The following is a 24,812-nucleotide window of genomic DNA, read 5'->3' as shown; positions in this document are numbered from 1 at the left end:
GTTTCTAAAACCTAAGGGGGGTGAAGGTAAAACTCTCACATTAATTTTGAGAAATTAAATTGAGGGGTATTTTTGTCATTTCATCTAACAAGGGTAAAATAGACATTTTACCCTTATGCAAACAGAAATCATCCATTTTAACAGCTCACGGGTGGGAAAACTGGATTTTCATCTGCCGTGGGTGTCAATTTAAGAATGCATCAAAAGTTGGGTGGGAAATAGTCCTTCTCCCTAAAATAAATGTATCTTTACCATTTTAGTTATAATAAAAAGTTCATAATTACTCAAAACTGTGCATTGTTTATTTTCTGTTAACCAAATATCTGGGAGACAAAGGTAGTTTGGTGCTTCAAAGTTGGACAAAATGATTGCCAAACTTCAACCATCTTTATTTGGTTTCCGCAATCCTCTGCAGCCCGCATTGCTCTATCCTCATTTTATTTAGGGATATTCAACTTTTTAAGGTTCTCTTAAACTGTGTATGCATATATATATTATATATCTCAAACTTTAAATAAAAATATTACAACAGTAATTTTTTTCTTTTATAACTTTGAAACTTTAAAACTTTGAAAAGAATCTCTACATCTTGTGTCAGCAGAAAATAATTGAAACAGCGAGAAATTTTAAAAAATAATTGAAACAACACATGTGCATGTGATTGAACAACATTCCTGTGAAAAATAATTGAAGCAACACGCCATTAATATAAATATGAGAAACTAAAAATTTGAAGCACTAATAATTATGAGACAACCGTGAGCTACGATCACCAGTAGCTTTTACCAATCACTAACGATAACAAAACATAATTGAACGATAACAGATGACTACATGACAAGACAACAGGTAATATTTTATGATTCTAGTTATTGCATATTGGATAAAAGAAAAGGAAAGTTTTGGAAAAAAATATGAAAGCATTGTTGTTAACACCAAGTAGGGTTGGATCCGAGCCAAGCCAAGCTCGGCTCGGTCTAGCCTGAAACGAGCTTGGCTTAGCCGAGCTCGAGCTGACTCGATAGATTTTTTAAAAATTTTTTTATACAAAACGGTATCATTTTAATTAATATATATTAAAAACGATATCATTTTGATAAAGAAAAATAAATTGAGCCGAGCCGAATTGAGCTCAAGTTGGCTGTAAACTCGACTCGAATTCAACCTTAACACCAAGTGATTTTTTTTTTCAAATAATACATTTGTGTATTTTTTTTCAAATTATGTTTATATGTTAATTTAATAACCGTTAGACATTTACAATAACCTAATCCTCAATCTTATATGGTAATTCAATAATTGATTGTAGTTGCTGGATATTAAATGAAAGGAAAAAAATTGCTAGTAAAAAATTGAAGGGGCATTGATGTAACTGCCTGGCGTTGATGCCAAGTGGCTTTTTTTTAAAAAATTATGCATTTGTGTGTCTTTTGACGTGACCCATAAAAAAAAGAGATTCTCTGCATTTCTTTTCCTTTTTTGTATTTATACTAATATTTTATAATGATTAGTGATTTTATTTTTCTGAATTTCTCTCACGAATTTTATTTATCAATCATTAGTGTTTACTTTAATTATTTTTCAGGGTTGAAGAATCATCTTGCTTCAAATTTTTTTTATATTATAAAGATTTTTTCTCTTGGTAGAAGGTTAATAAAAAAGAGAAAAAATCTCTATATATAGGCTGTATTAATGAAGGTATTTTGAAAAAATGAATTACTGTTATATTATTTTTGTTTAGGGTTTGAGATGAGTAATATATATGTATACATGGTTTAAAATATGGGTAAAAAATTGAATACCACTTTTCTTTATCTTCTCTTGTTTTCTTCTTGCTATTTGCCCCTGCAAACAAGCACCTCTCATTGCAGAGAGATTATGCAGGCTACATTGACGAGAAAGGAATTGAAAGGCATGGCATCATTTAGAGATGTCAAATATCCAAGAACTTCTTGAATCCTAATGTATGCTGTGGTGAGACGTCAAGATAAATTTCATGATTAAAATTTTCCTCTTTTGTCAATAAAAATTGTATTATTGATTAAAATTTAGAAACAAGAGAAACATATCCAATTGCAACTCTAATCTCTACTTAAATGAAAATCACAAAAAATATACAAAATGTCTTCCTCTTCACACCACCACACATGATGAAACTTTCATTAATTTACCACTGGAAGATGATCTGGTTCATCAAAAATCCTTGATCTCCCCCTCAACAGATGCCGAGGCTTGATCGGCCGTTCGATCCCGTGAATCGCGACGCTTGAAGCTTCCAGCACCACCCTTCCTATCACCACCGTTAAATATTTGGCCTAACAGTCCCTTGAGTGACTCAGGAGTAACGTATGATTTGGCTTGTAATACAGATGAATGCGAATTCCAGAACACCGTATAAGCAGAAATAACAAATTTCAGCGTCGCTTCTCTGATTTGCTCTCTCAAATCGGCATCAGGAATGTTATAGGATTCAACGTGCCTTTGTGAAATCTCATTAAAACTCTTCAAAAAAGCTTCCATTTTGCTTCTTATCAGAACTCCAACATTGGTGGTCTCTCTGCTCTGCCTTTTCAATTCTTCTTCGTCCAACAACCTAACAAGCGGTCCCCAAGTTTGCCTTTGATACAAGTAAGCTGATTCCTCAGCCACAATCTTGTATTTCTTCTTTATGTATTGCTCTCCCAATAGCTTTCCCAGTTCCGTGTTTCTACTTCTCATATAAATGTACCAGTAAGTGTTCATGGCGAATACATGGGCCAAAACTTTGTCCTTATAATTTGACCTTTTTGATTCGACGTTTCTCTGGAGAGCTTCCATCACATTGAAAATGGCGTCCTTGAGTAAATTCTCATCAGTTTCAGGTTTAGACAAAATCCCAGCTTTCCATAGTTGTTCTGTTCCAAGAACTTTGGCCATGGGTACACTGTAAGTCTCGGTTGTAAGGTACTTCAGATAATTAATGGCATATCTTACAAGTTTTGGCACTGAGCCATCTTTTGGCGGAGGAAGCCCATCTGCATTGCCTTCAATTTGGAGACCAAATTCCCAGAAGACTTTACATGAAGTATGGACGAGTAGCTTTTCTAGTTCTCTAAATCTAGTACAAATCCCAGTTCCTGCTTCACCTTCAAAAATCTCTGAGAACTGGATTTTAAGCTTTTCTAAGGAGTCGAACATGTCCAAGAGCTTGAACAGCTTCTGGGGCTCTTTTCTGCTCCTTGCAACGCCTTCTCCAAATCGAAAAAAAACTGCCATGATTTTGTCAGCAATCTTGACGAAGCATTCTGGCCAAATAACTCCTTCCAAGATTCCTCCCAAAATTTGGAAGCAAAGTTTCTTTTCTGATTCAAAAACTGTTTTGACTGCAAGCTCAAAATGTTGGATCCAAAGAGATACTGCTGTCTCCAAGCTCTCCCACTCCATTTTATCGATTTCTTCAGGAGTGTATGTCTTCAAATAATCAGGGTTTAATCGCATTAATGCTTTCGCTGCTCTTCTATATCTCACCTGTTAAACATATTTACATTACCAAATTAGCATCAAAATGTCAGTCCTAATCAAACTTGCCCTCTTCAATTCTTCTGCTCCTAAATTCTCCTAATCATCCCGCCGTCTGCTGTGCCTAACCAGCAATTAACTTTGTGAAAAAAAAAAAAAAATTTCTCTTTTGTCCATAACTGTATTCTAATTGAAAGTGGAACATGGAAATACAGAAATAGCAATGTTTAAACGTATTTTTTTAATTGTTTAGACATAAAAAAATATAGGTTTTTTTTTCATATATATCAAAGTTCATAATAAAAAATATAAAAATAAGATTTCATTTGAAAAATATTGCAACTTTTTAATAATAATTAATTAACTTGGTATATCAATCAATAATTAAATAAATAATGTACATCAAATTTGATTAAACTAATTTTTTGAGTATTTGTTGACAGTCGAAGAAGTCGAAAATGAAAAAAAGATAAGTTTTAACACGTCGAAGAGTAGAGAAGCTTTAAATATCGAAGAAGAGAGGAGACAAAATTAAAGTTAAAGATCAAAATTATAAGGGAAAGTGATTTATGAAATCAATTTTTAATCAATTTTATTTTTCTAAAATGGGTTTTGAATTTTTTTATATTTAAAAAATACCTTAAAACATTTTATACAAGTTTTGAGATATTTTGAAAATGAAAACGTTTCTGAAATGCAGTAACATACCATGGGGTAAGCTTCCATGCTTCCTAACACAAAATCCTCGTATTAACAAGAAAAAATCGCATTCATATAATGTTAAATTTGCGCACAGAGCATTAGTTTGCAAACTTACCTTGACAAAGATATCAATACATATATCCAAGCAATCATTGGAAGCCAAGGTTTCTGAAATTCGACTAAGAACTTCAACCTCCATTTCTGTGGCAAGATCAGAACCCACCATCTCTGCTTCATTATCTACATATGCCTCGCCTATACTTTGATGAATTAATTTCTGTAGCATACCCTCAAATTCATCCTGCAGGTTCAGCAAAGCCTCATCAAGCAAACCATCAAATCTCATGGCATCAACCTCAGTTTCATACAGGGCCTTCAGAGTGACCAAAGTCTCCCTCAACCTATGTGTTCTAAACTGATCAGTGGCTTTTGTCCTGCTCAAGAACTCTACAACCTCTTGAAGTTTTTGAATCACTGGCTCACCATCTTGACTTATCGTGTTTATGGTCATGTTAAGCTTATCAACACAATCAACATATTTGATCAATTTTCCAAGCCTTTTTCTGGGATTCTTCTCTGAGGATACTTCGGAGGAGAGTTCAAGAAGCTTTTGTTGGAGAGATTCAGTAAGCTTGAAGCTTTCAAGGAGTTCAAGAGCCGGTGACACAGCTCGGTTTATTCTAGTTTCCAGGGCTTTTGCGGTCATTGCCAAAGAATGTAAAGGCGCTACTCTCCTTGCAGCTGTTGCAAGTATCTCTTCTGTAGAATCAAACTTCTTTCCCATCTTTGTCAAGTTCTCTTCAAGTTTTGACGAGGTTAGCAGGAGTTTTTTCAAGTCTGTGCAGGCTGATTCCAGCTTGGTTAGAGTTGAATCGTCCTCGCCGAGTGCCATTGGTTGGTTTTGATCTTCTCCTCTCTCACCTAACTAAGAATCTTGGAGTTGTTTAATTAGTTGAGAGCATTAGAAAAGAATGAAATGATGGAATCGCTGATGAAAACTGAAAGCTGTTATCTCGTCAATGACGATAGCAATGGAATCGGCTGAGACAAAAAGCGACAGGAAGGTCGCTACGGAGACTCTATCATCTCGATACAATTGAAATAACAAATGGCATTGCTCTATGAAAATGCTAAACAGACAAATACAAAGTAATTCAAAGAATAAACAGCCGATTTCGTCTAAACCAGCTGGACTCGGTCCAAAGTCCAACAATGATTTTCTCCATCTCCATAATTTTTTAGTGATTTCCATTTCCCACCAATGTTTAGGGAAATCACAGTTTCCACCCATTGAATAGTACAGATGCCGCCCAATTCCTAATTCTACTATCAGAAATTTGATGATAAAAGGGCAAAAGTATCATCTTGCTTCGACCTTGAAACTTTAAGCCCTCAAAGAAAGTCAGAACATGGGGGATTGTTTCGAAGCTTCTTCAATGCGGATTGCCGTTCATCTTCCATGTGTCCCAAAAAAAAAAAAATCACACTTCCCTTCCCATAATTTGTTTACATCTTAAAAATCACTTTTTTACTTTAGCACAAAACAAAATTGTTAAACCCTAATTTGTTCTACATTTTGATGACATTTTGTGAAGCATTGAAGACAAGTAAAATAGTAAAAATAATGATATGATAGCACGTTTTGTGTCTAAATAAGTTTCTTACTTGTTCTCAAAGTTCAATAAATATGGTTTTTCATATGTGTTTGTGTAAATAGATAATAAGTGCATATGAACTTGCAATAGTTTTATTATAGTTTTTTGATTTTTAAAGTTGTATGATTAAGAATTTGTTGAATATAGTTTTGAAAATGAGTCTGATAAATGTATTTTCGGTTACTAGTTCAACTAGTGTGTAATCGTGTAAATCATATAAACGTTCAGCCATAAAATATTATATTTAGCCTCTAAATTTTAATATCTTAGTATAAACAATTTTATTTGGCTCTTTCAATTTTTAAAATGGCCAAACGACTATTTTCCACCCAAACTATGCTAAACTCTCAAAGTTTTTCCCATTAACTATGAAAATATCGTTTACCCACCCATGAACAGTTAATATTAACGGTAGTAAGGGTAAAATCATTATTTTATATTTAATATTAAAAATAAACTTAAATATGATTTCATTTCCCTCTCTAAATTTTAAAAACTAACTTTTCTCTCTTAAGTCAAGTTTGAAAAGATCACATTTCCCCCCTAGGGAGTTTCCAAACCCCTTCATTTTCTCCGACGCCATCGCCGATCGTCTCTCCCTCTCGACGATTTCTCTTCCACCGACGGCCCCCCTCAACTCCACCCCAATCCATCTGGCATCGAGAGATGATGTTTGAGAAGAGATGATCTCGTCTTCATCATCTGGGAAGACAATTTCTCTTCCTAGACGATGTCTTTCGACGCCGGATGGGTTAGGGTGAAGTTGAGGAGGGTCGTTGGTGGAAGAGAAACTTTCGGGAGGGAGAGACGGCCGACGATGACACCAAAGAAAGTGAATGGGTTTTAAAACTAAACCCTAGGGGGGAAATGCGATTTTTTCAAACTTAGTTTAAGGAAAAAAATATTAGTTTTTAAACTTTTAGAAGGGAAAATGAGATCAAATTTTTAGGAATTAGGGTTCTGTTAAATTTAACGAGTCATGAGTGGGTAAACGATATTTTCATAGTTAATAAGAGGAATTTTGAAAATTCAACATAGTTTAGAGAAAATAGTCTTTTTACCTTTAAAATTTACATATATAATAAGTCACGTTTAAATTGATAATTTAAACAAAATAGATAATTTTAATTATTTTATCTGATATTTTTTATAAAATTTATTATTTTTATAAAAAATTTGAAAATTTAATTCATTTAATAAAAAAATAAAATTCAACAATATTTAGTACTTTTTGTTGTTTGTGACAAAGAAAGACCAAATGTTCATGCATCATAGAATTTCACGATTGCAACTATACGTTAATGGAAGCCACGTAGGATGAAGATGGATTTGGTGGCCCTGCTACGTTGAGTTCAAAGGTGATAGTTTCTCGTAATTTTACGTGTCATATTAATCGGTAAATATAATCTATAAAAAATAAATAAATAAGCATATAAAAAATAGGATGCCTTCAAAATATCTTAAATTGTCTATAATTATGTATTTAATTTGACTTAGATAATTAAACTTTTATCCAAAAAAAAAAAATCTTAAAATATTAACCGAATCGATTAAAATTGACAAATCGAACGCCGCCACGTCCTGGTTGGTCTTTCCTCATGAGCAGTGGCGCGAAACTTCTGGTGAATTCGCAGCACTAGTTTTATTATACCAACTTGGCTCACTTTTGCTTTGATTTCAGAGTGCTTGTCTTCTTAAACCACCAAAATCGAATGGCAAGCTTTTTGCGACGGTTGGGAGCTCAGCGATCATCAGTTTTGTTTCTTACAATAAGAACGAGATGGTTCTCTTCAGAGGATGCTTTGGTGGAGGTAAAGCCCGGTGAGGTCGGAATAGCATCAGGCATTCCAGAGCAACATCTTCGAAGAAGGGTACAATATATCCTCTTCTTCTTTATTTATCAATTGATTTAATGGAATTTCCATTTTAGCAGTCAACGTTCCATCTTTCTTCTTCTTCCTGTTTTGATTAAATCTGCTACTTATGGATCAATTCAGGTTTAAATTTTAGGGGATAAACTTATTGTAAGTTGTTACTTTACGAAGAAGTGGCTTTGATTGCTCTGGAGCTGATATTATATAGTTTATAGGTTCATCATTTTTGGAGATTTAACGGGAAAAACTCAAGTTTGCGCTCTATTTATTTAAGAAATTGCCTAGATTATGATGAAGCCAAAGTCACTAGCAGAATTTGATTTGCAATCTTTCATGATGTGTTGCCACATCATTAGATTAAGTAGTGCACTTTAGCTGATTTTTCAAAAATAATTTTTTTTGATTTGAAGTGCTCTTGAAGTTAATAAATTGAAATTCACTAATGGAATAACGCTGCACTCTTACTTTGATGAGTTTTTTGTAGAAACATTCTCAATGCACCATTTTTTTTATGATGAAATTTGTATAATGTTTGATGCATTTGGTTTATCGACACAGTAATTGGAGAATTTTGTTAAGTTTTGAGATTGAAGATAATGGCTCCAAATTGTTGCATTTAATCACCATTTTATTAATCAGATTCACCACTTTTCATTAAAACTAAATTCATTACCTTTTAACTCTTCCAATTTTAATTTTTAATGTTGGGGTTTAATTTTAGCTTATTTTATTTGTTTATGCCAGGTTGTTATTTACTCACCAGCACGAACTGCAACTCAGCAGGGGTCTGGGAAAGTTGGGAAATGGACAATTAATTTTCTTTCAACGCATAAGTACGTTTTTAAGTGCATATTATTAAACTCCACCTCTCGTATGTTTTACAGTTTTAGCCTTCATACCCCTAACCCTTTTAAGTTTATCTTTGTATTGGGCAGAAACATATTAGGGAAGCTTTTTGAGTCTTATATTCTATATCCATGTTCAACTTGGAGACTTGTTATAGCTTCTCTGTTAATCGAATTGTGACAACGAAATCACTTCCTTTAATTGTCATTTTTTCAGGTGGGAAAATCCTTTAATGGGTTGGACTTCCACTGGAGACCCATACGCCAACGTTGGTGAGGCAGGCCTTAGTTTTGATAATGAAGATGCTGCCAAGGCATTCTGTGAAAAATATGGATGGGAATATGTGGTATGTGCCTATACAATTCCGTTCCACACTATCATCATGCTTATCATACAGAAACATGGCTAGAGTTTGTCTAATTTCTTTCAATTATAGTTTTTGCTTTTAGTTTAGATGGTGAAACTGCATTGCATATTCTTGACAACTACTCTACTGGTGCAGGTGAAGAAGCGCCACACACCTCTTCTAAAGGTACTACTCTTTGACAAGTGAATGACAGAAAATTATTTAGTTGCATTGTATAAAAACCAGGTTCCTCTCCATCTTTTGCCACTTATGATTATGCAGTGCAGTTTTCTTTTTTTTTTTGAATTTCTCTGGTACATTTATTTTTTTATTTTTTAATCTTATGTAAAGCCATCATCAGACTGATGATCGGAATTTCTTGTGTTTTCAGCCCAAGTCGTATGCTGAGAACTTCAGGTGGAGGGGTCCGCCGGCCAAGAATGATAAACTGTAATTTTGAGAATACAAATTCCATGAACAAGATATTTGATAATCTCCGGTCTGCAGAATGAGTTCTTAAAATTGCCATCCAAAACACCGAGAAGATTGAAGATACACCCAGTGTGAGTTTATTTTTTTATTTTTTTAAAACTCGACATTATTAGTGCAAAAACTATACTATGTTATGTCCACTCATTCATGTATAGTAGCTGTTGACTAAGGTGCCGTTTTGTAATTAAACTACGTCTGTTTGCAAAAGAAAATATTGAAGCATTGCTACTCTAACTTGACTTGGAAGTTTCTCTGTTATGGGTGTGGAACCTCCAGGTGAAGAGATAAATCCTCTTGGATTCATAAGACAATCTACTGACATCACAGAAACTGTTAATTTTTTTAGTATAAGTTCCATCCTGAGAAAATGCATTTTCTCGATAAACTCATTGAGATATGAGTTTAATGGAGATCGTTAACTAGAATGATAAGATTCAAATATGATAAACCTATTAGTTTAATTGCATTGAAAATTATATTAATATTCAATTTTATATTCAAAACTGGTTAATATGTATACTTAATTTAAGTATATAATTATATATATATTTATATGTATTATTTTATAATTTGTATTATTTTATTTTAAATAATTCAATTATGTGATAATACATATAAACGTATAAATGGGCTTAGTTTTATTGTATAATGGGTTGCTCTTAAATCAGGCTGTAACATAAAAGGCAAGGATGTCTTTCCCACCAAAGAGGACGTAAAACAAAGAATGAGTTAATTTTATTTTTGCCAATAAGCAAATTACAGCGCTCAACCGACACAACCTTGTTCCGAAAGAGTGAGTTAGTTCACAAATCAGACAACTCTCAACAAATGATAAATAGATAAATATAAACGTTAATACGTGTATGTTTCCAAAGCTCAGAAAGACAAATAGAAATGACCACATGCAATTGTGGGACTAGAGAGAGAATTAGGCAATCTTGTATTTGAAGGATCGAAATTGATCAACATTTGACTATTTGCAGCATGTGTAAAAGATGATGTGATGAACGTGGTAGCTCCGAGAATGGCTCATGAAATCGCAAGATGGCCCTTCTACAGCTTCTTGAGTGGAGCCATGCTCTGCTTGCTACCCCCCAGTATTTGCCGTCTCCTTTGTTGCCACTCACAGCACCTTTCGCACAGAATGCTCAGACTTGTGCAGCACTTTCTTCTGTAGCCTTCATCTGGGTTTCACTGCAGTGTTGTGTATGGCCACCATTATTATCTCTTTCAGTTTTCCAGAGGCCAAGTTTCAGGGCTTTTGTGCTTCCCTCTTCATCAACATGGGCTTTTCATTGATTGTAACAATACTTCATAAGCTAATATTGTTCCAAGGTCAGGCAGAGGCCCTCCAAACGAGTGGCTGTGAGTTTAGATATCAATTGAATCATTCTATGGGCTTGGGGCCTTGATTTATTCGTCAATGATTCCACAGAGATGGAAGCCCAGCAAATTTACCGTCTGTGGACAATGGGCATAGCCGGTAACTCTTTCATGTGTCCTCTGGTGGCTGGACTTGGAAGTTTTTAACCAGTAAATTGACATAAATAATATTTTATTGTATGATTAAGGATTATTTTATTGATAAATAGATTTATGTGGTTATTTATATTAATTGTGTTATGTCTCGGGGCTAAAATTTCGCAAGGATCAATTGGGAGAACAGGATTGCCAGTGTTTTCTGAGTTGCCTTGATGGATGGTTTGCATTAAATTTTAAATAACTGAGAATTGGGATTGAACATTGAAGCATTAAAATAGATAGATATGAACCAATAAAGTTAGGTGGCTGAGAGCATAGAGAGTGATGATACAATACAATGCAATGACTGGGCTCGAAGAGAAGTCCGATAAACTAAACTGGACCACAACTGAGCGTACCTGCAGAAAATGGCTGGCATGTGCAATTTCATTCATTAAAACCCTCAAGAATCAATCATATAAGTTCCATCAAATATTACAGTCTCAGAAGATGACATAAAATTTGATTATGATATGTTCCTCGGGGCCCCAAATTGTAGCTGGTATCTCCGATTTCCCCTTTTTACTAAACATATCTCAACTACATGCCAACCTAATGGAGTTGGTGGCCATTAACATTGGCCTCATTATATACTGCTTTCATAGCTGCCATTGCAGGGTTTTCTTGGATGACATTTAGCTGCAATTGTTCTATAAATTGTCAGCACAGCTTGCAAAGACATGATAGTAAGTAATTGAATGCATTTATTCCCTCTTCATCATTTTGGTTGGCCTTTCTTTTTCCACAGAAAGCGATCCACCATTCCTTTGAGAAAGTAAGTGAAATGCATTTATCATCTGGGACGATGAACTCAAATTTTACAAATACAAATAACATACGCACTGTTAAAATGCAGCTTTATAATTTTTACAGAAGCACCAGAAAGCATTTTTGAACAGAAAATAACCTTTCCACTTACTAGATAAGTCTTTCTCATTTATACAAAAGTAATTTTAACAAAAGCATTCAAACCGACAAAAGCCCAGATGCAAATGCGGCATTACTTTGATCCTCTGTAATCATGAAAGTGAGAAAGCCTTACTGACTTGATAAAAAAAATACCCAGAAGGAGAAAGCTTCTGCCCGGTAGGCAGCATTATTATTTCTGTTTCATATGAAGGTCTGTGAAAGTGTTTGGTTCATATTAAGTAAGTTTATTTATGCCAGTCCAAGTATTAATTTTGTTAATTAATGAAAGTAATGAGGTGAAAAGGGATTGCGCATTAGGAATGAAGCAGGTAGGGCGATCCTTATCAATGAGATTACTTACGTAAATACTGGATTGAGAGGTATCAGATCACAGCTTCGTCAGCAGATCAAAACCGCATGAGAAATTAGATCCAGTATGGTGAAGAAAGTACAGAAAGATACGAACTTGATTGAGTTTGAACACTTTTATTTGAGTTCAATTTGAATAAAAAATACTCTGAAAAGAGTTCTATTCGAGTTTATCGAGTCAAAATTAAAGGTGATCCGAGTTTAGTTCGAATTAAAAATAATTTAATTTGACTTTATAGCTTGATCAATGATTTGAATCTATAACTTAGTTTAATTCGAATTCGTACTCATAGCATATCGACAAAACAATTTCATTTTACTCAAATAATATAAAATCACTTATTTGAATTATAAATTTGAACAAAAAAGAGTCTTAAATTTGAACTACTCATTCAAGCTATGAATTTAAATCGAATTTAAGTTAAACCAAATTTAAGTTTGGTTCTGTTTAAGAAACAAATTGAATTTTCTGACTTGAATTCCACTTTAATTTGAATCTAATAAATTTAAATCAAATCGAGTTAGCTTTCAGGACTAATCCTACTCTGATTAGATATAACCTAGAGGAAGTTAGTGTCAGTTTGAAAACCACCCAGCTCTTCTGATCTCCTGTGTATGGACTGTCATTCAGATAAGGACAATCCAAGAGTGAGGGCCACCAGGACCATTTGCATTGCATTATTGGCACACCATCGCCATCACTTGGTTCTCTTTTGTTAAATCATGTCTCTAATTTAAGCTAAGCATGAGTTAAATCAAACCTTAACCATGCTTATAGGTTAATTACTATGATTGTGATGACAACCGTAACAAATTAAGGATAGAGAGATAAAGCCAAGCTCATTCGTTTCACTATCGCTCGTGCAACCAAATTAATGCGATATAGACTTAGCGGGAGAATCCATGCACCGCCCATGCATGTTCATTTTTTTCAAATTTCTTTGGAAGGCAAAAGCAAAGATAAAGACTTGACTTTCCTATTGCATTGACGAGGACTTTGATTTGTTTGCTTTGGGCTTAACCTTGAAAGAGAAATAGAGTGAATGTTTCTTCGAGATTAAGGTTCGGGATGGGTTTTGAATCCTGAGATTAATTTTCTGGGTGGCTGGCTAGCTCTGACATTTGCATTGGGAAAAAGGGGACCATGTTAACTAGCAAGATTCAAGTTTGCTGCAGGCTGCAGAGCCCATACTGTAATGGTTATGGTCCAGGAGGCACGCAAACGGGATGCGTTTTTGCGTTTTCCAAATATTCGTGTTTTCTAAACGTTCCAAATCTAGCAGTAAACGTTTTTGGAGTATTTCGGATATATAAAAAACTTGGGAATGTATTTCTTTTCCTTTTTTTTTTTTTATATTTTATTTTTATTCACAATTTCAAACTTTAACTCCAATTTCGTTTCTTCTTCTCTTTGATATATGAAACTCCTTTCATTTCTAGTGCATTAAAATTTATCTTTTCTTCGTCTCTCACTTTTTTGATTATAGCAAATGCTCCAAAAATGAGTTTCATCAAATTTAATATATACTATTTATTTGGTTATCAGGTTTGTTAAATAGACATCTTATTATTACTAAAAAGTTGTTATATTCTTATAAAAATATATATATTGTTATATTTTTTTATAAAATTCGGTATTTGTAAAAAAAAATTCTTACATTTCTCCACGTTTTTCTTTTTTTATAATTAAAATAAATATATGTTTTAGCGTTTCCCTTTTTTCGTTTCCATGTTTTTTGCTACATAGTCTGTGGTATGGAGGTTTTTTTTTTTTTTGGGCAAGCTTGGAGATGTAAGGTAAGTTTATGGTTATGGAGTTGAGCAAAGAATGCGTAAAGTTTCTGCAGGTATGTATATATAATGAATATTACAGCAGGTGGTGAAGTAAAAGTTAATTTCAAAGAGCTATGTATGAATAGGAAGAACAGGAAAACGAAGCTAGGTAGGCGATCAACCAACAGAGCCCTTACGCAGAGATTACGGATTATAGACTGGCAAAGGGCCACAAGCTAACGAAGAGCATGTGCAAACGAATTTACCGTCTGGGACCATTCTGATCTAGACGAAGATCCTATACTACCGACCCCATGATTTTCTTTATGAGCAGTCACCCTTGATAATCATTGTAAAACAAGTCAGGTGCCCAGCCCTTCACTCATTTTATAATCTACTCAAAAACCCATTTAATATATACATATTCTGAGCCATATATATATATAACTGTTTGACAGACTGAAGAACAGAACCTTTATTGGATTTACTAATAGCTGGAACTTCGACAATTATTTAATGATTGATTGCTGTAAGTAAAAAAATACAAAGTAATTACTGAACAGCAAAGAATAGGCAGAAAGGTGCAGTGGTGTAGGGTGTTTAAGTTAGAAATAAATTAGCAGAAATGGAGCTGTAAGAGTAAGAGTAAGAAATGAGCATTATTAGTAGGGCCCCAGAACAGCTATGTTGAATGTACTAGGATGGAATTTTCTACCTTAAATTGGAAAAGGTTTTTGTCGCTGAGCATTTTGCAGATATAATCAGTCCTACAACTTACATAATCATGATATATAATTTGTGTGCATTTTTTCCATTTCTTACACTCCAACTCATCCATTATTTTTCCACTCAGTTACTCTAACATGAGACCTTCTTTTAGCTAAAGCTGTAAACTCTCACATTGATATTTATTACCTATACATTATTCAATCATATTTGTAAGTGGGGCTTTAATTATTTGAGTCATAGATTAGTGTCAGCCATTGAAAGCCAGTCCCTGAATAACTCCATTCAACAACAGTGTCAAAAACTAGTTAATGGAGATATATAGCTTCAAACTCTAAGCTTAAACGGGGTCGCACAGGACCCATCATTTAATGCTTTCCCACTTTCAACTTTACAATACCCTTCCTTAGGTTATATATCGTTGTAGTATTTTCAACCCAGTTGCGGAAGACTACCACAGAAAAAACTAAATGTCATTTCACTTATTTGCTTTACCGACTTATTCAAAGAAAAAGGTCTATGGAATGTGCATATATATGTTTTCGGCTTGTTGAGATGATTTACAGTGTAGCACTGTCACTGTGTGTTGTTTGACAAGAATAAGTAAAGCCTATGAAAAGGACTATTCTTTTAGTGTTCGATTGTCGTCTAATAACTTGAGAAGGAAGAACAAAATAAAGATATGGAAATAGATACAACATAACTGGAAATAGCGAAAATATGAAAGCAATTTTCACTGAAATGACACCAATCTCATTGTAGTACAAGCTGCTGATTGCTTGCAGTCAACATGAACCAATGACTGCTTTCTACTGTGTCCTCGCTCTCTCACATTGTAGTACAAACTGCTGATTACTAGCAATCAGCATGAACCGATAACTGCTTTTACTGTGTCCTCTCTCTCACTCACACACAAAGCCAACTGGCAATTTTGGTTGGATCAAACGCGGATAAAATAGGACAAAATTATAGGAGTACATTATATGTGTAATTTTTGTATATAAATAATAATATGTTATTATATAATTAAAAAATTAAAAATTAAAAATAAAATAATATTTAATTATATAATGATATATTATTATTTATACATAAAATTATATACATAATTTTATTAAAATGATAAAGCAAAGGACAAAACTAGTTTAGAATTTGAGTGTGATTTCGTTCGGTTTTTTCTTGCTCTACTCCTGCTCTTCTACTTAAATTGACAAGAACATGTATGAGCCCCGGTGTGTGCAGTCTCATTTTTTTTAGATTGAAGTAGGTTTATAAAAAAATTCCTTCTTGGTTAGAGATAGAGGTGGGGTGAGAATATGAATCTATCTTCTTCACAATTCAGCAGCGGCTGTGAATCTGGTTGGACTTTGTACTTAGATCAATCCTCTCATTCGAAAAATGAGTGTTATAGTTTTGGTGGGAATGTTGATGAAGAATACGCACAAACAGGAGAAAGACTAGGCCATAATGAAGAGAAAGACTTGTCTATGGTTTCTGATGCTTCTTCTGGACCTCGTCATTGCTGTGAAGATGAGGATTGCTTTGATGAAAATGGTTGTTTCTGTTCTCCTCCTTCAGTTTCTGAAATTGCCCAGAAGAGTAAAAAGAAAAACAAGATCAAACAATATGGTAAAATTCAACAACATTCATATCTTGATGACACTGCTAGCTCCCCCATTTCCAAGGCAGGTTCCAAAAGGTTACAAATTTTTTCATTAATGTATTCATTGTGTTTTACAATAATGATTTCATGATGTTTATGCAGAAGAATGCCGCTGTCTCCAAGAATCAAGCTTCAATGGACCATGTCTTGGATTTTTCACAAGGCTTCTCAGCAACACATTTGAAGGTACGTACAACTACAGCCTTCTTTCTTTGACAAATTTATATAGCTTGTAATCTTCCTATTATAAAGGGATGGCACTTCACTTGCAGGGAAAATCAAAATTCAAAAAGCATTTTGATTGCTTCAAGTCCTCTCTGGCTGAAAACCCAGCTTCAGGAAAAAAGGGTTAGCAGCCTTTACACTGTGCTTTCTACTTACAACGTGATAAATTTTTCTTTCTTTTGAAAGTTTTGAAATGATTCCATTGTGTGATCTCTTGGCAGGCAGCTTTCAGGAAAGAAAGTGTGAAAAAGATAAAGAGCAATTATAAAATGTTGTTTTGTCTGTACTGCTAAAATTTCTCTGAGATAAGAAAATTTGGGAGGCATGCAAAAAGATAAGGCATTGAATCTCAGAGGGGATCTTGTATCTTCTTCTTTTTTTATTATTATTGTGTATTTTTTTTCTTTTTAATCTCAGTTCTACTCCTTTTGATGGGTTTCTATCAATGCTGCAGGAAACAAGCTGAAACATAAAAAATAAATTCATCTTTGGTGTCTCAGTATATGTGCAAATATTTTTATTTCTCTTTGTTTGTTACAGTTTCATTACAATGCATAAAACCAGCCTGCCCCATTGCTATAGAAATCAAAACTTTTATGAAAGATTTGTATTGTATAAATCAAATGCATTATTTTTAGTTCAACCAACCAATACCTATGACCCAACTGCGAAATGAGATAAAAAGAGGCACAATTCCGAAACCAAATGCAGAAAGGAAGAGAAGAATTGACCCACAAATTTGTTTCCAGATCTGTAACTGCCAGGCTAGCTTGAAACTAGGTAGGATTGGTAGAATTGGTAATCCATGGTCATGTAGACTCAAAACAGGCAATTTTCCACATGGATAGAACCAAAAGGTAAGCTTCATTTTCCACCAAAAGGACCAAAAGCTGCACCCCACCACCACCATTTGAAAGCTACCTACCAAGAATGTGATCCATACGTACTACCGGTGCAATTATTAATTTTGTTTCCTTTAAAATACTTTATTGAGCGCCTTCCCATCTTCCAAATTAGCAACCCATATCTTCGCAAAGGACTTAGATTTTTGGAAAGGGACAATGCCTGCCTTCACCTCTCCTCTGTCCTACTTCTTCCCTCCATGTTTTCTATCTAACTTAAATGTCCAACAACCGGATGATTTATGATTACCTAATTATTAAACCAAATCATACTATATATTCCAATCAAGATCAATGATGTTAAAGAATACAAAAATATTTAAGCCTCTTAATGTGAAACTATTGAACATTAATGAAAACCAAGAAATAATTAATGTACCACTTGAGTTAATCAATTGACAGACACCTGGAACATAAGAATTTAAACTAGGATTAAAAAATTATAAAACAGAAGAAAAATGCCACTTTTAATGGTTGACAAAATTTTTCTTAGGGAATACAATACACCACAAGCTGGAGAAAATCCTACCCCCAGCCACCCTCCAACTCTTTTTTTTCTTTCTTCTTGTTCTTTCTATCTGTTTTCCTATCTCCCCCTCTCTAAGATCAAAATCGAGGACGAAAGTGTCACATCAAACTTGAGTAATCAATCACAATATTTTACTCTCCCTGGCTGTAAACAACTACGTCCCAAAAATATGTCTGTGAACAGGGGCATCGAAAGTTTTAACTACTTCCATCCATGGTTTGTCAAGGATCAAAAGGGAGCCTTTTGAAAGGTGATCAATAAAGAAAACAGGATCTCTGAAAGCAAAAAATTCAAAATTCTTTCTACTGTAAAGTTTAGCCTCTGTTTGACGGTCTCTCAATTTCCGTTTCAGTTTTCCACTAATGGGAGAATTAGCTAACTTTCTCAAAGCAGACCCCTGACAATTTACCAGGTTATTGTCATCATCTTGAATCTCAGGTGTCCCATAGTCAATCAAGCACATTGCCCTGCACCATAACCAGCAATTTAAAATATTAGAAGAACATTGAAAAAAGAACCCTAGAATGTTGGAAAATTGGCTAATGGCCTCTCAGCCTGTCAGCACACCCTTGCATTTAGCATGGAGATGACCACAACCAGAATTATAAACCAAGACCCTACTGGATCATCCAAAGGGATGAAGTAAACAACCAACAAATAGGGTAAATATCATACAGAAATCAAACTTAACTAAGGAATACCTTTTTAAATGATAATCTCAAATCCATAACAACAGCTTAGAGACATGACCACGTGAAACCTAAAACTCAAATGCAACTTCTGATATTCTTCTGCTAAACCCAACTTTGCATATCGACAAATAAATAAACCCGAGAACACCTAACTACCAATATAAAGCAGACCTTTCCTTAAGACTTCAGAAGAAACATGCCTTAATTTATGAAACATCTTTCTAACCTCACTAAAATGAAGAAAGAGAGAGTAGCACCTGGCACTGTAAATGATAACAGAGGATGAACTAGGGGAGGGCGAGAAAGAGAGCCCAATAACCTCCCCAGGGCATTCTCGATATCGCTTAGGCAGAACAAATGTACGTTGCATTGACCAATCTCCTAATTGCTTAAGCTCCACATTAAATGCATAAACTTCGTTTGAAGAGGTTGCAACTATAAACAAATTGTCACTCCGAGGAGAAAAACCACCAGCAGCAACAGAGGCACCATCCAAACTTGAGATGAACCAGTGTTGCCTGTTCCACCAAATCAAAATATATTAAATCCAATACAAATCAAAAATAAAATTCAAACAAATTACGCATGATGCACAACTGGATTTAGAAATTCCATGGCTTCAAACAGACATAAATGAAGTGAAAATTTCTCAGCCTCCTTCCACACTGCTCCCTCACACAAGCACATATATTTTTTGCAGTAAAACTTGGGTGAAGAAAAATATCAATCATATCCAACAACAAATATAACATCACATTAAAAACCTAATACCATTTCAAGAGTTTTCACTTTATTAAAGAAGTCATCCATGCCAATTATCAACCATGAACGATCAAACTGAAGTGACTAAACATTCGGTTGTAGCATTCCTGATTACAAAAATATGTTTTTTAATCAGAAACATTTAGCTGTAACTTTCATTCAAGTCTCAGAATTAGCACAAAGATATATTTTTGTAATTAGGTTAGACATCTATGCAGGACATCACTTCTTAAGTGTATTGCTTTGGTAGGCTTTTCTAGTTAGACTACTACAATGGTACATCAAATCACTATAAAAGTTAAAGGAACACAGGGTGAATAAAGTAAAGAGACTCTTGAAGAAACCTTTGTATCTTGAGATTGAATATATACACATCCCCAAAACAGTTGACAGCAGCTAGCCATTGCCCATCATAACTAGAAAACATCTTTGTTATAGGAGGCTCTTTTGGTGGTATTGTATCATCATTCTTCTCACGGCAAGGTATGAAAGTGTGTACTAGCTCCAAACTTTCCACATCCACAACCTGTAGCACCAAAAAGAGAAATAAATAAAGCATCTAGATTGTTAAAGTGTCTAAATAGGTCTAAGATCCGGTCAAGTTAAAAGTGTTACACCCATTATCAAATGGTAAATGTAATGAAATTAAAAGTTGCCACCACCCAAGACTTGAAAGAGGAAAAAGACCACCACAATAAGCTTCTTGCACCCTTCTTGAACAAGGCACAAGATTCTACAATTCATAGGTACAATTTTTTGGCAACCAGAAATGTCATCATTATGTTAAGCAAACCCAAGAAATTAACAGCAAGATTATAAACTTGGTCAAATGGGTGGTTAAACAGTAATCAAGTGAAATCATTTTATTTCATAATTATCTCTTTGGTGATTTTGTCCAGATATATAATTTAAATGAAAGAATATACAGTAAGAGGCCAATCTGAGAAACAAGTTGAATACATAAAAAAAAAAAAAGAGGAATATCCCTCAGCTTATTAACAAATGGAAATTAGAACTTACATATATCTTTCTATCATGAGCCGCAAGTATCAACAGAGAACAATCATAAGTAAAAACCATGGAACGTGCAAATGGTAGTTTACAGGGAAGTCGCCTTTTCTTGATAGACCATGCACTTTTGCTAACTTCTGGCCTCTTCAATTCAAAAAGGTGTGGTTTAACATGATCAGAATATGCAAAAAGCAACCCTGAATTAGAAATGGTGCTGCATATAATCTTCAGGGATGCCTTACTCTTAACCCGGGCCAATAAATCAGTGGTTGCATGACCACCAAATGTGCCAGAATTTACATTGCTCTTTAGATGAAGAGATAGAATATCAATCCAATATGAAGACTGAACTAGGAGCAAAGTATGATCAAATATTGCATTATGCACCAGTTGAACAGGAACTCTCTGAGGTGCAGGGCAGATATCATGTGGAGAGAACTTGGTAAACTCCTTGGCAGAGTAGGCAAAGAGCTTAGTGTCGTCACCAGCTGAGACAAGCATGGGAACTCCTGAATGAGCCCATTTATGGTAACTAAAATCAATGGGCTTCTCCCGACTACGACTTCTTTTTATCTTTTCATCTGGCAAAGGATCTACAAGTTAAAAATGACAAAGCATCAGTTATGAAGAAACAGTCTAAATACATGCCAAACAGAATTAAACTAAATAAACGAACTTATGCATGTATGATTTAAGACTTATATAAACAATAATGCAGCTAAAAGAGCAGGTAAGCAAAACCATAAGTTGAATTTTAAAAAATAGACTCACCTTCATTGCCAATTGGTATTACCACCGTCAACGCCCTGACATCATGTGTATGAGCTCTAACATAACCAATGCACACCCATTTCTTCATCACTTCCAATGAAGACTTGTCACCAATTGACCCAATTGCCTCATTTGAAACCTTATAAAGTATAACCTAAAAACAAAGTGAATTCACCTAGTTTAGATAGCACCAAATAAGACAGACCAAAAACAACAATGCACCTCCAAACTTAAATTAATCATATTCTTATATGCCCTAAAACACAAACAAAAATCAACTCACAGCCGCCACCCAATTGAGATGAATAGAAGGAGGTACCTTTAACGTTTTGTTTTCATTTTTGGGGGGCAAAAGCCCAAAGAGATGATAATAACACTTGAAAATAAATTATACTTGAAAAACAAGACTGTTAGTAGGAGGGACCAAAAAAGTGCAGAAATAAATGAAAATATCTACATGCAAATGTAAGGATAAAGAGGAATAATGACATTCAGCCTCAGTTGGAAGGTAAATGCTTTTTAAACCCAAAAAAAAAGAGTTCCACTAATACCACTTATTAATAGGCATTAAATAGCAGTACACAACAATTATTTCTTTCTTTCTCCTTATTTGACAATAATATGAAGTGAAAAGCATAACTAAAAACTTAAATTAACCATATCCTTTTGAAGAATAGAGTGAGCACAAGACTGATAAATCATACCTGACCATCAGAACCAGCAGAGAATACACTCTTATGACTAGGCGCAGCTGCCAGAGCATTCACATCACCTTTGTGAAGAGAATGTGCCTGCAAAAGAGTTCCATGTTGACTGTCCCAAAACTGAACAGTGCCAGAACTATCTGCACTAACAAGAGTCCCACACCTGAATTTAAGAATAACTTTATTAGGAACAGAAATTTCACCCATTTAAAGGTTGCTCATCACAGATCATAACCAAATAATAGTTATTCAAAAAAATACAAACAGAAGAACCTTTATTTGTACCTCAAGAAAAGCAATGACCAAATGCAAAGATCAGGTCCACTACCCAACCCTCCAAGCCCAACTGTAATTCGATAGATCTCGTTACCCAATTTCACATCCCAGCATCTAATAAACCTGCAAAAGTCCATATCATGCATGATTAAGCTGACATGTATGAAAATCTAATAAAAATGTAAGTTGATAAGAAATTCAAAGAAAAACATGAACCAGAAGACAAAGAGAATAGCCTAACCCAGCAAATATGCATGCATGTTAGTCTTGGCAACAAACTTACCCGTCACTGCTCCCTGAGTACAGCATATTAGCATCAGAACTCCATGCCACGCTTAGAACACGCCCTGCAAATCATTTGAGTAGGAAGTACTAAATAATAACAATGATGATAATGACAACAAAAACTGTCACCCAGGAGCAGATATCTCACCACTGACCCTAGGCAATGATTTATAGTATGTCAACTCATCTGAATCGGAGATCCTATATATCCTCACACAACCATCATCACAAGCAACTGCCACACGTTTATCCTCAATAATTACTGATTCTTCATGAAGCCCATCTAAGTCAGAATCACTATCACTTCCACTAGTTTCATAATCATCACTACTAGATTCGTCATTTAAATATCCATTTCCAACATGTTGGGACTGTGCCTCTGCATGAATAAGCCGATTATTAGAGGGCTCAACAGCCATCTGCCAGATTGAGAATCCAATTGACTCTAGCACAATCTGCAGATGCACATAAAGAAAACATCAAACTACTATTCATTCTGCTTGGATTAAGTTACAGTATCAGCAGAACAAAGTTGAAGGTTAGATACAGAGAAGAATATATCAAAATATTTCCAAGAAGTATCAAGGTAATAGTCTTACATTTCTATCATTTATTTATGGCCCCATTAACAAAACCACATTTTCCTTGATGGTTTGGCCTAACCTCCATGTATTTCTTACCATTAAATCTTTGATTCTATGATTGAGATTCTAATCACTAATACATAGTTACATACACTGCATCAAAATCTCAATCAAATCAAGGTTAATTTTAGATAATATTAACCTAAAAATGATTAGGAAGCAAACTAAGTCGCGTAGCAAATATTCAACTAGTCAACTACGGTTTCGTTCTACTAAAATTCTATCATGCAGCAATAATGCAATTTTTTGGCTCACGAGAAAACAACATTCACCTTCTGTTTCAAGTCAAAAAGATCCCACTCCGAAACTGACCCATCTATACTTGAAGAAAACAGCCGTCCACAAGGCAATCCTTTTTTACCAGCAGGACACCAAACAAGCGATGAAACTCTCGACCTAGGGTCTCCATGAATCGTCTGAATGCATAAATAAAATAAAATAAAATAAAAATATAAAACATGTCAAATTTGAGTAACGAGCAGATCAAAGTGATTTAGTTCATTGTTACCAGCTGACAGTGCCAGCTGACAGTGCGTGGAGATACGCGCCAAATTTCGAGCGAACCGTCTTCGCGCGCTGCCGCTACCTGAGAGTCGTCGGCGCTGGAGGCTAGGGCTACTATCGGTGATGGCTTCCAGTCGATTGAACTGTTCCGGTAAGCTTGGGGCATTTCCACGGCTATGCGGGAAGCCCGATGACAATCTAAACTGTATGATTTCGACGGCTATGGAAACGTGTGAAGTTTAGCTTCAGTGGAGAGAGCGCGAGCATATGCATACGCAAGGGAGGCGAAAGTAAAGTTAGGTCTTTGAGGGTTTAAGAGCGGCGATGACATGTGTTTTAAATCTGAACCGGGTGTGGTTGAACCGATACGGTTCACCGTTTTTGTAATATTCGGTTTAGAGGAGCGCTTTAATCTAATTAAACTCATAAATATAAATTTATATATCAATAATAATATATTATTATATAATTAAATAAATTTAAATTAAAAATAATATAATATTTAATTATATAATAATAAATTAATTTTATACAAATTTACATATATTAATTATATACCCAAAATTTTGTTTAATTTTATATAGTATAATTCCATGCATTAGAGTGTAATTAACTTAATTAATGAAATAGTACCCAAAAAAATTTCAAATAATTTGATATTTGACCAAAATCAACATTTATTATTTCATTTTGTACAACACAGTCAAAGGTAACAAAAACAAAAAGTGATCAAACCAGTTTTTTTTTTTTTTTTTAAGGAGTTCTCCTACTGTATTTTGTATGAGTTCAAGAAGATTCATATAAGATAAATAGAACTCTCGTATTAAAAATTAATAAATCCAAAAGATTAATTTCTTTAGCTCTATTTATTTAAAATGGAAGGAGGATAAATGGTGTTTAAAAATTTCCTTAAACTTTGTATGTTCATTTAATTAAGAGAGTATGAGTACTATGATAGTTAGAGCACATTAAGTGAAGTTGGGTGCAACATCATTGTTCATTAAACGTGATGTGTTGTATGATAGATTTAGTCACTTTGTATTAAATTTATTGTTAGAATAATATCTCTCTTTTACATGAAATACGGTATGATTGTGTATATATATCAGAATGGAGAACCAATAGCTAAGAAT

The 24,812-nt window shown here is 34.4% G+C and overlaps 4 protein-coding genes across 7 annotated transcripts; 2 read left to right on the top strand and 2 right to left on the bottom strand.

Annotated features, from left to right (window-relative positions):
- Positions 1–2,190: 2,190 nt before the first annotated feature.
- LOC123203078 (exocyst complex component EXO70I-like) lies at positions 2,191–5,168 on the bottom strand. Its single transcript, XM_044619247.1, is given in 2 exon segments — positions 2,191–3,507; positions 4,316–5,168. Coding segments are annotated over 2 exon segments (2,094 nt in total). The 5' UTR covers positions 5,093–5,168.
- Positions 5,169–7,435: 2,267 nt separating this feature from the next.
- Positions 7,436–9,647, top strand: LOC123203560 (NADH dehydrogenase [ubiquinone] iron-sulfur protein 4, mitochondrial-like). Of its 2 annotated transcripts, none has more exons than XM_044619981.1 (5): positions 7,436–7,726; positions 8,474–8,562; positions 8,792–8,921; positions 9,078–9,167; positions 9,313–9,647. In XM_044619981.1, the coding sequence occupies exons 1-4, from the start codon at positions 7,568–7,570 to the stop codon at positions 9,126–9,128; spliced, it is 429 nt and encodes a 142-aa protein (XP_044475916.1). In that variant the 5' UTR covers positions 7,436–7,567; the 3' UTR covers positions 9,129–9,167; positions 9,313–9,647. The 2 variants fall into 2 exon arrangements, with proteins under 2 accessions (XP_044475916.1, XP_044475915.1); XM_044619980.1 differs by having other exon boundaries at positions 7,443–7,726; positions 9,078–9,107.
- Positions 9,648–15,824: 6,177 nt separating this feature from the next.
- On the top strand, positions 15,825–17,098 carry LOC123203325 (protein SOB FIVE-LIKE 5-like). Of its 3 annotated transcripts, none has more exons than XM_044619654.1 (4): positions 15,825–16,396; positions 16,480–16,560; positions 16,647–16,722; positions 16,825–17,098. In XM_044619654.1, exons 1-4 carry the CDS (start codon positions 16,028–16,030, stop codon positions 16,890–16,892), a joined length of 594 nt encoding a protein of 197 aa, XP_044475589.1. In that variant the 5' UTR covers positions 15,825–16,027; the 3' UTR covers positions 16,893–17,098. The 3 variants fall into 3 exon arrangements, with proteins under 3 accessions (XP_044475589.1, XP_044475588.1, XP_044475591.1); XM_044619653.1 differs by having other exon boundaries at positions 15,828–16,396; positions 16,477–16,560; XM_044619656.1 differs by having other exon boundaries at positions 15,829–16,396; positions 16,477–16,560; positions 16,821–17,098.
- A 721-nt stretch (positions 17,099–17,819) lies between these two features.
- LOC123203324 (WD repeat-containing protein PCN-like) lies at positions 17,820–23,992 on the bottom strand. The gene is made up of 11 exons (XM_044619652.1): positions 23,684–23,992; positions 23,448–23,591; positions 22,680–22,986; positions 22,530–22,593; positions 22,256–22,369; positions 21,971–22,133; positions 21,267–21,420; positions 20,505–21,088; positions 19,829–20,010; positions 18,980–19,240; positions 17,820–18,497 (listed from the first exon to the last, which is right to left on the bottom strand). The coding sequence occupies exons 1-11, from the start codon at positions 23,843–23,845 to the stop codon at positions 18,185–18,187; spliced, it is 2,448 nt and encodes an 815-aa protein (XP_044475587.1). The 5' UTR covers positions 23,846–23,992; the 3' UTR covers positions 17,820–18,184.
- Positions 23,993–24,812: the final 820 nt, after the last annotated feature.

This window comes from Mangifera indica, chromosome 19, assembly GCF_011075055.1.
Source record: "Mangifera indica cultivar Alphonso chromosome 19, CATAS_Mindica_2.1, whole genome shotgun sequence".
Classification (NCBI taxonomy): Eukaryota; Viridiplantae; Streptophyta; class Magnoliopsida; order Sapindales; family Anacardiaceae; genus Mangifera; species Mangifera indica.
Note: the sequence above shows the minus strand (reverse complement) of the source record. Positions and strands in the feature narration are given on the sequence as shown.